Source organism: Oncorhynchus mykiss, chromosome 22 (genome assembly GCF_013265735.2).
Source record: "Oncorhynchus mykiss isolate Arlee chromosome 22, USDA_OmykA_1.1, whole genome shotgun sequence".
Classification (NCBI taxonomy): Eukaryota; Metazoa; Chordata; class Actinopteri; order Salmoniformes; family Salmonidae; genus Oncorhynchus; species Oncorhynchus mykiss.
Window position 1 is genome coordinate 21,846,988 of NC_048586.1, and position 14,241 is coordinate 21,861,228.

The following is a 14,241-nucleotide window of genomic DNA, read 5'->3' on the forward strand; positions in this document are numbered from 1 at the left end:
AGACTTCATGGAGCAAAACCTTGATTTTATTTAATAACTTTTTCTTAATTCAAACAAACCACCTGCAACTAGCAATGGAAGTTTAGAAGACATGCATTGCCTTCCAAGTCGGAAATTGATTGGTTAAAAATTGGTTGGTTAAAAATTCTCTGTGCTATGCTTTACATTATAAGCAACAACGGCAATCAGCTAGCTGGAACAGTAGTAATGGCCTGACTAGTCAATGTAATAACTAGTAGTGAGCATGTGGTTTTTCAGTTAAAATAGACATGACGTGCTAACTAGAACACAACTAATTCTATTTATCATTATTAGCATTCCATCATTATTTATTTTATAGCCTCCCTTAGACTTGATTGACTAATGATGCTTTAATCAAACAAAACAAAGACAAACCTTTTGAGTGAGGAGTGCTTGAACAACCTGATTAGCCACCTTCAAGCAAAAGAGAGCAGAGAGAGAGAGGAGACAAACGAAAGAGAGACCTTGCATAAACACAACACTCAAAGAAAAGTTAAGACAATGTTCAGTCAGCATGTCATGATAAAGAAATCTTTGTCTTTCAGGCTTGTTGTACAACGTTTGTGTGAAGATGCAGAGACATTTACCTCCCCGATGTTTTAATTTTCCCCCATGATGAAATCGGGAGGGGACTGTAGATCTGTCTCCCTCCGTTTGTTTGTACTTTAGTCACACGCGATATCTCAGACAGCATTGGGATGATTTTGACTAGACTTGGGTGAATGATGCGTCCTGCTATAGAGATCTGGCATATACAAAAGTACACGGATTGGCCAAAGGCGGGAGCGATAGTAATTAACTGAAATTAGTTAGTCACACTCAATATCTCAATTGGCCCAAGGGGGTGCTGCATCATTCATGGGGGACAACAAGTTTACTGTTGCCTTGTTGTTGTTTGTTTGTTTCAAGGGCCCTAGTTGTTACTTTCATTACATATATTTAAAGCTTATACTATCATATACATCTCTACAGTTGATTGTGTGTGTGTGTTTAGGACAGCCAGTGGAATGTTGTAGATGGTAAATCCCCACACGCCCCTCATTAAGTTCTGATACAGTACAGTTGCGTATTAAGCCATGGCTAAAATCTAGTGTTTGTTGATCGGGAAAAGAGCGATAAAATAGATGCCAGAAGATTCAAATCAAATTTTATTTGTCACATGCGCTGAATACAACAGGTGTAGGTAGATCTTACAGTAAAATACTTACTTACAAGCCCTTAAAACGTATTAAAGCACTGTAGATTAAGAAAAAAAAGTGTTAAACAAAAAATAAATAAGAAGAAAATAGAAAATATAAGTAACTAATAATTAAACAGCAGTAGTAAAATAACAATAGCGAGGCAATATACAGGGGCTACCGGTACAGAGTCAATGTGCGGGGCACCGGTTAGTCGAGGTAATTGAGGTAATGTATACATGTAGGTAGAGTTAAAGTGACTATGCATAGATAATAAATAGAGATTAGCAGCAGCGTAGAGAGGGGTCTGGGTAGCCCTTTGCTTAGCTGTTCAGGAGTCTTATGGGCTTGGGGGTAGAAGCTGTTAAGAAGCCTTTTGGACCTAGACTGGCGCTCCGCTACCGCTTTCTGTGTGGTAGCAGAGAGTGTGGTAGCAGTGTGGTAGCAGAGAGTGTGGTAGCAGTGTGGTAGCAGAGAGAACTTGGGTGGCTGGAGACTTTTTAGGGCCTTCCTCTGACACCGCCTGGTATAGAGGTCACGGATGGCAGGAAGCTTGATGTACTGGGCTGTACGCACTACCCTCTGTAGTGCCTTGCAGTCGGAGGTCGAGCAGTTGCCAAACCTGATGATGGTGTTGGAGTCGTGCTTGGCCACACAGTCATGAGTGAATAGGGAGTACAGGAGGGGACTGTGCGTGCACCCCTGAGGGGCCCCCGTGTTGAGAATCAGCATGTCGGATGTGTTGTTACCTACCCTTACCACCTGGGGGCGGCCCGTCAGGAAGTCCAGGATCCAGTTGCAGAGGGTGTTTAGTCCCAGGGTCCTTAGCTTTGTGATGAGCTTTGAGGGCACACGGTGTTGAACGCTGATTTGTAATCAATGAATAGCATTCTCATATAGGTGTTCCTTTTGTCCATGTGTTTGTCCATGTGGGAAAGGGCAGTGTGGAGTGCAACAGAGATTGCATCATCTGTGGATCTGTTGGGGGGGGGTGTGCAAATTGGAGTGGGTCTATGGTTTCTGGGATAATGGTGTTGATGTGAGTCATGACCAGCCTTTCAAAGCACTATATGGCTACAGACGTGAGTGCTATAGGTCAGTAGTCATTTAGGCAGGTTACCAATGTGTTCTTGGGCACAGGGACTATGGTGGTCTGCTTGAAACCTGTTGGTATTACACTCAGTAATAACTCAGTAACTGACAGTTTGAAAATGTCAGTGAAGACACTTGCTAATTGGTCAGCACATGCTCGGAGTACAGCCTTGTGAATGTTGACCTGTTGAAAGGTCTTACTCACATTGGCTACGGAGACCGTGATCACACAGTCGTGCGGAACAGCTGAAGCTCTCATGTAGTATGCTTCAGTGTTACTTGCCACGAAGCTAGCATAGAAGTTTTTTAGCTCGTCTGGTAGGCTCGTGTTGCTGGGCAGCTCGTGGCTGTGCTTCCCTTTGTAGTCTGTAACAGTTTGCAAGCCCTGCCACGAGCGTCGGACCGACGAGCGTCGGACCTGGCGTAGTACGATTCAATCTTAGTCTTGTATTGACACTTTGCCTGTTTGATGGTTCGTCGGAGGGCCTAGCGGGATTTCTTATAAGCTTCCGGGTTAGAGTCTTGCTCCTTGAATGTGTCCTTTCGCTCCGAGCAGATGTTGCCTGTAATCCACGGCTTCTGATTGGGGTATGTACGTACATTCACTGTGGGGACGATGCACTTATTGATGAAGCCAGTGACTGATGTAGTGTACTCCTCAATGCCATTGGAAGAATCCAGGAACACATTCCAGTCTGTGCTAGCAAAACAGTCCTGTAGCTTAGCATCTGCTTCATTTGACAACTTTCTTATTGACTGAGTTACTGGTGCTTCCTGCTTTAGTTTTTGCTTGTAAGTGACGATAGACGATAGAATTATGGTCAGATTGGCCAAATGGAGGGCGAGGGAGAGCTTTGTACACGTCTCTGTTTGTGGCATAAAGGTGGTCTAGAGTTTTTTTTCCCTCTGGTTGCACATTTACCATGCTGGTAGAAATAAGGTAAAATGGATTTGAGTTTCCCTGCATTAAAGTTCCCAACCACTAGGAGCTCCGCCTCTGGATGAGCATTTTTCCTGTTTGCTATTGGCCGTTTACAGCTCATTGAGTGTGGTCTTAGTGCAAGCATCTGTTTGTGGTGGTATATAGAGAGCTATGAAAAATTCACTGTCTTGGTAAATAGTGTGGTCAACAGCTTATCATGAGATACTCTACCTCAGGCGAGCAAAACCTTGAGACTTGAGATTTCATGCACCAGCTGTTGTTTATAAATATACATAGAACGCCACCCCTTGTCTTACCAGAGGCCGCTGTTCTATCCTGATGAAAAAGCTTAAAATGTATGTATGTTATTCATGTCGTCGTTCAGCCAACTCTACCATTATGCTTGTTTACACTGAGCTGCGCTGGGGTCGGACAGCATGACTGTGTAGATGGAGACACTTTAGAGCCAGGAGGAGATATGGCCAGATCCTATTTTTGCCACACTAACAATTGAAATAAATGTCTTTAAAAATGGAAGGCAGTTGTGATGAGGCAAGATCAGGTGGTACCATTCTAGCCAAATGAGAGGGCAGATACGTGTGTGAACAACCACAACGGTCCTTGCTATCCTGGATCCTTAGGTTGTCCCTACCCCACTGAAGTTGAAATTTAAAATGGTTAGGGTAGGGTTTAGGGAAGCGACATCCCAAAGACCCTGGATAGCACAAAGAGGCACAACTCCAATATAGAGTATTTATTTCTCAAAGTTGCCGTGATGTCACGTGTCCTACTTATATCAGTACACTCGTAACAACCTAATAACCTAAGATTTACAAAATGTGTATTTGATCAAATAAGCGTCAAGTAGCAAGTAACCAATTACATTTTTTGTTGACCAATTTCAACACTCTCATTGACCTCCTTGCAAAAACTTCTCGCTTGGTGAGCGCAAAAAAACACCTGCTGGAGAAGACAGATTTTGGGCCGAGTTTGCTTCACCCCTTTCTCTCTGATGTATCTCAATCCAGGGATGAGAAATGCGATGTACTCACAATTGTCACATTATCCCCACTGTTACATCGATTACACAACTGCTAGTTTTTTCAAAAAGCTGCCCTTTTTGTCCTCAGGTAGCAGAAGCATAGAGAATGATAGAAGCATCGAGTCGTCAAAAGGCCATATTAACATGGGCAGCACCAGAGGGCTTCTGCCATTTTATTGTAGTCAACTGGGTGAGACTTCCAACTACATTGACTGATCCCCCCCCCTGGTGACCCTGTTGGAATCATGTCCAACAGGATCATCAGGATGGATCAGCCAATCGTGAAGAAGAAAATTGACTACTTCAAAATGGAGATAGCCTCAATAACGCTGCCCATAGTGTCACAGATGCTATAATGGCACAGATACAAAGATGAGTCCTCTATATATCTCTATGAGCAGAAACGATGTCAGCCATTTTCTAATGGCACTAGAACGTGTGTTGAACAACAAAGGATATTCAGCCAATCAGGCTCCGTGCAGACTACGTCGTCACGCTATGGAAATGTCAAAATAAAAGTACAGCGTGGTTTATGGCTTAGTATATGTCAAACTCTCCCAAAACTACGGATGCTCTTCCAGTACAATAATTGCTAATCACATCGACGGCGCTGTAGTGGAGCAGGTCGAGAGCTTCAAGTTCCTCTGTGTCCACATTACTAAGGACCTTTCATGGTATGAATACAGTCATGAAGAGGGAACAACAATGCCTCTCCTCCTCAGGAGGTTGAAACGATTTGGCATGGGCCTTCAGATCCTCAAAAGGTTCCACAACTGCACCAATGAGAACATCTTGACTGTCTTACCGACCATAGGACGCTACAGAGGGTAATGCGTAAGAACCAGTACATCATTGGGGCCGAGCTCTCTGCATCCAGGACCTCTATACTAGGCGTTGTCAGAGGAAGGACCTAAAAGTTGTCAAAGACTCCACTTCTATCTGCTATCGCACGGCTAACAGTACCGGAACCAAAAGGATTCTAAACCGCTTCTATCCCCAAGCCATAAGACTGCTTAACAGTTCATCAAATGGCTACCCTGACTATTTGCATTGACCCCATTTTTATTTGCACGGACTCTCTTGCACTGGCTCTATGCACACTCACTGGACTCTACCCTCACACATACTACACTGACACTCCAACACACACATACACCTACATACGCTCACACACACAAAACACACAAGCAAATTGATGCCACACACTTACACACTCAGTGGTACAAAAAGTACCCAATTGTCATATGTGGATAAAAGTAAAGATACCTTAATATAAAAGTATTTGGTTTTAAATATACTTAAGTATCAAAAGTAAGCATAACTGCAAAAATATACTTATGTATCAAAGTATGAATAATTTCTAAAATGCTTCTAAAATGTATGGAGTAAAAAGTACATTGTTCTTGAAAAATGTAGTGAAGTAAAAGTAAAAGTTGTCAAATATATAAATAGTAAAGTACAGATACCCCCCAAAACTACTTATGTGGTACTTTAAATTATTTTTACTTAAGTACTTTACAGCACTACACACACTCACACATAGAAACACTTGCGTCCGGGTTAGGGAGGGCTTGGCCGGTAGGGATAACCTTGTCTCATCGTGCACTAGTGACTCCTGTGGCGGGCCGGGCGTAATGCACGCTAACCAAGGTCGCCAGGTGCACGGTGTTTCCTCCGACACATTGGTGTGGCTGGCTTCCGGGTTGGATGCGCGCTGTGTTAAGAAGCAGTGCGGCTTGGTTGGGTTGTGTTTCAGAGGACGCATGGCTTTTGACCTTTGTCTCTCCCGAGCTCCCGAGTAACTACTAACAAATGGATACCACGAAATTGGGGAGAAAAGGGGATACATTTTTTTTTATCTCACGCTGGCCACTGTGTATTGATCTACACTGTCATGCTGTCCGACCCTAGTGCAGCTACCTAACTAGGAGAGTAGCTTGCACATTTGTTACTCCTGGTTTGATATTTGATATTATATCCTCTTTTACACTGTTTAAAATCTGTCTGTTTAAACTGCTGTACTTCTTATAATTAAAACAAACTTTTACGTGACAATCTCAAATCTTTTCAATAACGTTTTAATATGAGAGGCCCTCCGTCCTCTTCCTCAAAGCTGGATTATTATTTTTCTGGGGATACATTTATTTTATGGTAGCATTGAATATGAATTAAGGTAGCAGAATATCCTGAAAGGCTTGAATTTATATAATTGTGCAATTATGTTGTTTAGTTTCAGAGATCATTCAACATTTTTGCATTTTCTAGTGTGATGTTGAATGCATTACATATTGCCAACTGTGTGAGCTGGTAGGGGGCAGAAGATAGTGGTGCTTTTGGAGGGCACTTTGAAAGGTGATGACTGGTCAAGAGTTGCGTCACAGTGACCACAAATTCACAGCTATAACATGGCATAATTTTATCTAATGAGTTACGCTAACCTTATGTAATATCAATAAGAGCTGAAGGATGGGAGGAAGGTTGGAAATTGATGTACAGCAGTAATCTGTAAACAGAAATTTGAACACAAACAGATTATTCTTTGTCTGAAAGACAATTGCGCCTCCCCCTAACATACCATGCTGGCTCAGATCATTTCTTTCACATTGTCCATTTCAGCAGATCCTGAAACTATGGTAGATGAGTACCCAGGCTAGCTCAGACACAATACAACTAGATTACAACTAGATTCAGTCGCAGGTCTATTTTTTTCTTTAGCGGATGGTCTGGGGGCTGGAACATAATTAAGCAATAAGGCCCGAGGGGGTGTGGTATATGGAGAATATACCACGGCTAAGGGCTGTTCTTATTCACGAAGCAACGCATAGAGCCTGGATACAGCCCTTAGCCATGGTATATTGCCCATATACCACAAACCCCTGAAGTGCCTTTTTGCTATTATAAAGTAATTAGATCAGTAAAAATACATGTTTTGTCATACCTGTGGTATACCACGGCTGTCAGCCAATCAACATTCAGGGTTCGACCCACCCAGTTTATAATAACAAATCATTTGTCGACTGCAAATTGACTGCAAGAAGCAAACAGATATGTTTGACTAAAACATAATACTTTCAAACATTGCTTATATTTTTATACAATCACGTGTCTCTTTATTATACGTGGGAATAGTAGGGAACAGATTACTTAAATTAAAATCACTTGGAGCTCATTCCCTTGTGTCCAACAAAAATAGAAAATATATGCACATTCGCAAAGTATTCCGACCACTTGACTTTTTCCACATTTTGTTAGATTGTGGCCTTATTCTAAAATTGATAAAATAGTTTTTCTCCCCTCATCAATCTAGACACAATACCCCATGATGACAAAGCAAAAACTAGGTTTTTAGAAATGTTTGCAAATGTATTAAAATTAAACTGAAAAAATCCCATTTACATAGGTATTCAGACCCTTTACGCAGTACTTTGTTGAAGCACCTTTGGCAGCAATTACAGCCTTGAGTCTTCTTGGGTATGAAAAATAAGCTTGACACACCTGTATTTGGGGAGTTTCTCCCATTCTTCTCTGCAGATCCTCTCACATGCTGTCAGGTTGGAGGGGGAGCGTTGCTGCACAGCTATTTTAAGGTCTCTACAGAGATGTTCGATCAGATTCAAATTTGAGCTTTGGCTGGGCCACTCAAGGACATTCAGAGACTTGTCCTGAAGCCACTCCTGAGTTGTCTTGGCTGTGTGCTTAGGGTTGTTGTCCTGTTGGAAGGTGAACCTTCACCCCAGTCTGAGGAACACGTTTTGTTCAAGGATCTCTCTGTACTTTGCTTTACTCTGTTCACCTTTGCCTCGATCCTGACAAGTTTCCCAGTCCCTGCCACTTAAAAACGTCCCCACATCGTGATCACCACCGTGCTTCACCGTAGGGATGGTGCCAGGTTTCCTCCAGACGTTCCTACAGCATGTTCTGAGTTCAATCTTGCTTTTATCAGACCAGAGAATCTTGTTTCTCATGGTCTGAGAGTCTTTAGGTGCTTTTGGCAACCTCCAAGCAGGCTGTCATGTACCTTTTACTGAGGAGTGGCTTCCGTCAGTAAAGGCCTGATTGATGGACTGCTGCAGAGATGGTTGTCCTTCTGGAAGTTTCTCCCATCTCCACAGAGGAACACTGGAGCTCTGTCAGAGTGGCCATCGGTTTCTTGGTCACCTACCTGACCAAGGGCCTTCTCCCTCGATTGCTCAGTTTGACCAGCTCTAGGAAGAGTCTTTGGTGGTTCCAAACTTCTTCCATTTTGGGGACCTTCAATGTTGCAGAAATGTTTTGGTACCCTTCCCCAGATCTGTGCCTCAACACAACCCCCTGAGCTCTCCAGACAATTCCTTCGACCTCATGGCTTTGTTTTTGCTCTGATATGCACTACCAATTTAGGGACTTTTATATAAACAGGTGTCTGCCTTTTCAAATCATGTCCAATCAATTCATTTACCACAGGTGGACTCCAAACAAGTGGTAGAAACATCAAGGATGATCAATGGGAAACAGGATGCACCTGAGCTCAATTTCGAGTCTCATGGCAAACGGTCTGACTCCTTATGTAAATAAGGTATCTGTTTTTTATTTTCGCTTTGTCAATATGGGGTTTTGTGTGTACAGTTTTGGTTCTTAAAGTCTTATCCCATCGCTATAGTTCTCATACAAACTCGGGAGAGGCAAAGGTCGAGAGTCATGCGTCCTCTGAAACACAACCCAGCCAAGCCGCAATGCTTCTTGACACAATGCACGCTTAACCCGGAAGCCAGCCGCACCAATGTGTCGGAGGAAACACCGTACACCTGGCAACCGTGTCAGCGGGCACTGCGCCCGGCGCAATGGAACAAGAACATCCCTGCCGCCCAAACCCTCCCCTAACCCGGACGACGCTGGGCCAATTGTCCGCCACTCCATGGGTCTCCTGGTCGGGGCTGGCTGAGACAGAGCCTGGACTCAAACCAGGATCTCTAGTGGCACAGCTAGCACTGTGATGCCTTAGATGACTGATTCACTCAGAAGTCTTGTGTGTAGATCTCTGAGGAGTTTTTTTATTTAATCAATTTTAGAACAAGGTTGTAACATGACAAAATGTAGAAAAAGTAAAGGTCTGAATACTTTCCTAAGGCACTTTATATATATACAGTGGGGAGAACAAGTATTTGATACACTGCTGATTTGGCAGGTTTTCCTACTTACAAAGCATGTAGAGGTCTGTAAGTTTTATCATAGGTACACTTCAACTGTGAGAGACGGAATCTAAAACAAAAATCCAGAAAATCACATCGTATGATTTTTAAGTAATTCATTTGCATTTTATTGCATGACACAAGTATTTGATACATCAGAAAAGCAGAACTTAATATTTTGTACAGAAACCTTTGTTTGCAATTACAGAGATCATACGTTTCCTGTAGTTCTTCACCAGGTTTGCACACACTGCAGCAGGGATTTTGGCCCACTCCTCCATACAGACCTTCTCAAGATCCTTCAGGTTTCGGGGCTGTCGCTGGGCAATACGGACTTTCAGCTCCCTCCAAAGATGTCCTATTGGGTTCAGGCCTGGAGACTGGCTAGGCCACTCCAGGACCTGGAGATGCTTCTTACGGAGCCACTCCTTAGTTGCCCTGGCTGTGTGTTTCGGGTCGTTGTCATGCTGGAAAACCCAGCCACGACCCATCTTCAATGCTCTTACTGAGGGAAGGAGGTTGTTGGCCAAGATGTTGCGATACATGGCCCCATCCATCCTCCCCTCAATACGGTGCAGTCATCCTGTCCCCTTTGCAGAAAAGCATCCCCAAAGAATGATCATCCACCTCCATGCTTCACGGTTGGGATGGTGTCTTAGGGTTGTACTCATCCTTCTTCCTCCAAACACGGCGAGTGGAGTTTAGACCAAAAAGCTCTATTTTTGTCTCATCAGACCACATGACCTTCTCCCATTCCTCCTCTGGATCATCCCGATGGTCATTAGCAAACTTCAGACGGGCCTGGACATGCGCTGGCTTGAGCAGGGGACCTTGCGTACGCTGCAGGATTTTAATCCATGACGGCGTACTGTGTTACTAATGGTTTACTTTGAGATTGTGGTCCCAGCTCTCTTCAGGTCATTGACCAGGTCCTGCTGTGTAGTTCTGGGCTGATCCCTCACCTTCCTCATGATCATTGATGCCCCACGAGGTAAGATCTTGCATGGAGCCCCAGACCGAGGGTGATTGACCGTCATCTTGAACTTCTTCCATTTTCTAATAATTGCTTCAACATTTGTTGCCTTCTCACCAAGCTGCTTGCCTATTGTCCTGTAGCCCATCCCAGCCTTGTGCAGGTCTACAATTTTATCCCTGATGTCCTTACACAGCTCTCTGGTCTTGGCCATTGTGGAGAGGTTGGAGTCTGTTTGATTGAGTGTGTGGATAGTTGTCTTTTATGCAGGTAAAGAGTTCAAACAGGTGCAGTTAATACAGGTGGGAGAACAGGAGGGATTCTTAAAGAAAAACTAACAGGTCTGTGAGAGCCGTAATTCTTACTGGTTGGTAGGTGATCAAATACTTATGTCATGCAATAAAATGCAAATTAATTACTTAAAAAGTCATACAATGTGATTTGTTTTAGATTCCGTCTCTCACAGTTAAAGTGTACCTATGATAAAAAAATAATAGACCTCTACATGCTTTGTAAGTAGGAAAACCTGCAAAATCGGCAGTGTATCAATGTCACGTTCTGACCTTTATTTCCGTTGTTTTGTATTTATTTAGTATGGTCAGGGCGTGAGTTGGGTGGGCAGTCTATGTTTGTTTTTCTATGTTTTGGGGCATTTCTATGTTTTCGGCCTAGTATGGTTCTCAATCAGAGGCAGGTGTCATTAGTTGTCTCTGATTGAGAATCATACTTAGGTAGCCTGGGTTGCACTGTTTGTTTGTGGGTGATTGTCTATGTTAGTGGCTTGTTTCAGCACAGGTCTCATTTTGTAGCTTCACGGTCGAATTTGGTTTATTGTTTTTGTTACTCGTTTGTATAGTGTTCAGTCTTTCTTTATTAAAGATTTTACCATGGACACTTACCACGCCGCATATTGGTCCTCTGATCCTTCTCGCCTCTCCTCTTCAGACGAAGAGGAGGACGACCGTGACAATCAAATACTTGTTTTCCCCACTGTATATATTTTTTTGCTCAGAAGACTTGGGGGGGCCAAATTAAACCACCCAAATTCGGCCCGCAGACAGTTGAGGAACCCTGCAGTACAGCTTGGCTTGACATGACTCGGTTATGAATGAACCAATATAGTTGAGTCGGTTGTTCCATTTCTATTCAATAGAAAATATAGCCCTTTAATATGGGTCTCCCAAGTGGCGCAGCGGTCTACGGCACTGCATCTCAGTGCTAGAGGTGTCACTACAGAGCCTGGTTCAACTCCAGGCTGTATCACAACCGGATGCGATTGGGAGTCCCATAGGGATTTGGCCGGGGTAGGCCGTCATTGTAAATAGGAATTTGTTCTTAACTGACATGCCTAGTTAAATAAACAAATAAACATAACTATCATGACAAATCTGATGTCATCATGACACAAAGCACCCTGAGAGATTGCCTGAGTTTGGAACATTAGTTTTTGATGGGATTTTTTGGCAGAGTGAATTACTCTCACTACAGTTGTGTTGAAACATTTTGTCTTCTACCTGAATACTTAAAATTCAAGAGGGCAGCAATTGCCATGGTAACTGCCTCATTAAGGAAGCCTCTTCAAAAATGGAGAGGGAGATGGAGAGACAATCAGCCCGTTGTAATGGAGGAGAGGAGGAAAGGAGCACACTCAACCCACACTAGCTCGCTCCTGGCCAGTCTCTGAGCAGGAGGAGAGGTCTCATTCCTTAGAACTGTATAACTACACTCTATACTTTGTGGATGTTTCTGTAAGGAAACTACAGGAATTCCTAGTCCTTTCCAGACCGTATCAAGGATTTCAGCTTAGAGTAAACCAAGTGAACTGTGTGTCTGTGAGAGATAGAGCGAGAGAAATACACACTCACCTCATCCAGACAACGTTCATACTGCTTCCTCTGGTTATCGTTCTCCATCGTCAAGGCAGAGTTCTCCACCTGTAATAGCAAACACCTCCAGATAAACTGAATATGTACACAAAAAACACCTTCACATGTGTCCATATTCTAAATATAAATCTGTGAACAATTCCAGTCTTCCAGATAAAGATACCACGTGTATACAACGTATACACATTGTCTCTTGACTGAGCTGAAGGTAACCCCGGTGCTTCTTAACATGGTCATGCCATGAGATTTTACTTCTAACCAAATGAATTAGAGCAAGCCTTTTAACATATACTAACAGAATTCTGACCAGAGTTACATGCCCGTAACTTAGACATTCATGTGAATCTGTGTTGAGGTTAAAGGTTATTGTAAAGCACCCTTATCTCAGTGTTCCTGCTATTGAATCTGACTACTCAGATGTGTAATTCCTCCAGCTCATCTCTATTAAAACATGCCAGCGTCGTCTGGGTTAGGGGAGGGTTTGTTCTTGTCCCATCTCGCTCTAGTGACTCCTGTGGCGGGCCCGTGCGCAATGCACGCTGACACGGTCTCCAAGTGTACGGTGTTTCCTCTGACACAATGGTGCGGCTGGGCTTCCGGGTTAAGCGGGCATGGAGTCAAAAAGCAGTGCTGCTCGGCTGGGTTGTGTTTCGGAGGACGCACGGCTCTCGACCTTCACCTCTCCCGAGTCCGTACGGGAGTTGCAGCGATGGAACAAGATTGCAACTACCAATTGGATACCAAGAAATTGTGGTAAAAAAAATAAAATAATAGGAAAGACAAAGAAAAGAAGAGAGCGATTTTTAAATAACCGTTGACAGAATGCTGTAAGTTCAAACGGCTCATTGCTGGCTTTTGGCTAGTGATCCAGGTTGTTTAGTTCTCCAGGTGTGTTCATATGACCTACTGTGTGGAGTTATTGCCTAGCACTGGTTCTGGAATGGTGAACGTCTGAGCAACACTCATTTAAAAAGAGTGGCAATATAAATCACAACAGTGTCTGAAAAGAAGGCAAAGTGCTTCTGAGGAGAAAGAGATCGTAGGACACTGATAGATCATAGGACACTGATTCAGAGGTGTTGGGTTAAATGCGGATGACACATTTCATTTGAATGCAATCAGTTGTGCAACTGACTAGGTACCCCTTTCCATTCACTTTGAGTTAAAAAGGCCAACAAAGTCATAGAGCCTATAAGACTATCCCATTTAAAGGTCACGGAAATCCAAGTTATGAGCTTGAACTTTAAGAGGTGCCTTATAAGATATGGGCTGGATGGGGCCTCAATCTGCTATTGATGTAATATCACTTCACCTTTCCAAATGAGTCTTATTGATTTACAAGCTGCACTCATTTGCCGATCATTCCACTACTTGCTGGCGTTATCCAGGCCTTCCATTTTGATTGACATGCAGTTAACACAGTTTCAACCCAGATATCTGTCTCACTCCTCAGCAAGCAAATGTGAAACAAATTACTTTTTGGTTGAGGTTGTGAAGAGAATCATATGAGAGGCTTCTCCAGACAGTGAGCACAGTGGGCTGGATCTGTGTTCATTTGTTTATTGACTCACTTTCATATGCAGCAAATTGTTCATTGCATATTACACATGCTCTCAAGTGTGCCTTCACGGCTGGAAAACTAGGAAAGTAGTTTGAAATTAAATGGAAAAACATGTCAGGTCAATGAGTTTCAGTCTAAAAGTGTAATTACATGTAGAATTTAAAGGGATAGCATCCACCATGAAAATATGAGTCTTAAAGTCTGAAAATATCCAATAGGGTCTACAGAGGCAGACAAGTTAATCAATGTAATTCAAGAAGCCAGTTTATCTAATGGCATTACTAAAAAAGTCAAGGTCATGATTGCATGCTAAATGGAATTTGGATATCGTCCTCCTGAGATGTCCTCAATTCCAGATGAATTTCATTATAATAAAATGAAAACTATGAATGCTATTG

General features: G+C 43.0%; 1 protein-coding gene across 5 annotated transcripts in view; it reads right to left on the reverse strand.

Annotated features, from left to right (window-relative positions):
- Positions 1 to 14,241, reverse strand: part of LOC110501594 (nck-associated protein 5) — a 125,294-nt gene that overhangs the window by 58,560 nt on the left and 52,493 nt on the right. For all 5 annotated transcript variants that reach the window (XR_002470225.2, XM_021579271.2, XM_021579269.2 and 2 more), the window contains exons 5-6: positions 12,262 to 12,330; positions 397 to 435 (exon numbers count right to left, since the gene is read on the reverse strand). Coding sequence is in view for 4 of the 5 variants with exons in the window: in XM_021579271.2 (XP_021434946.2) it covers positions 397 to 435; positions 12,262 to 12,330 (108 nt within the window). In the remaining variant the exon portion in view is untranslated. The remainder of the gene's footprint in view (positions 1 to 396; positions 436 to 12,261; positions 12,331 to 14,241) is intronic.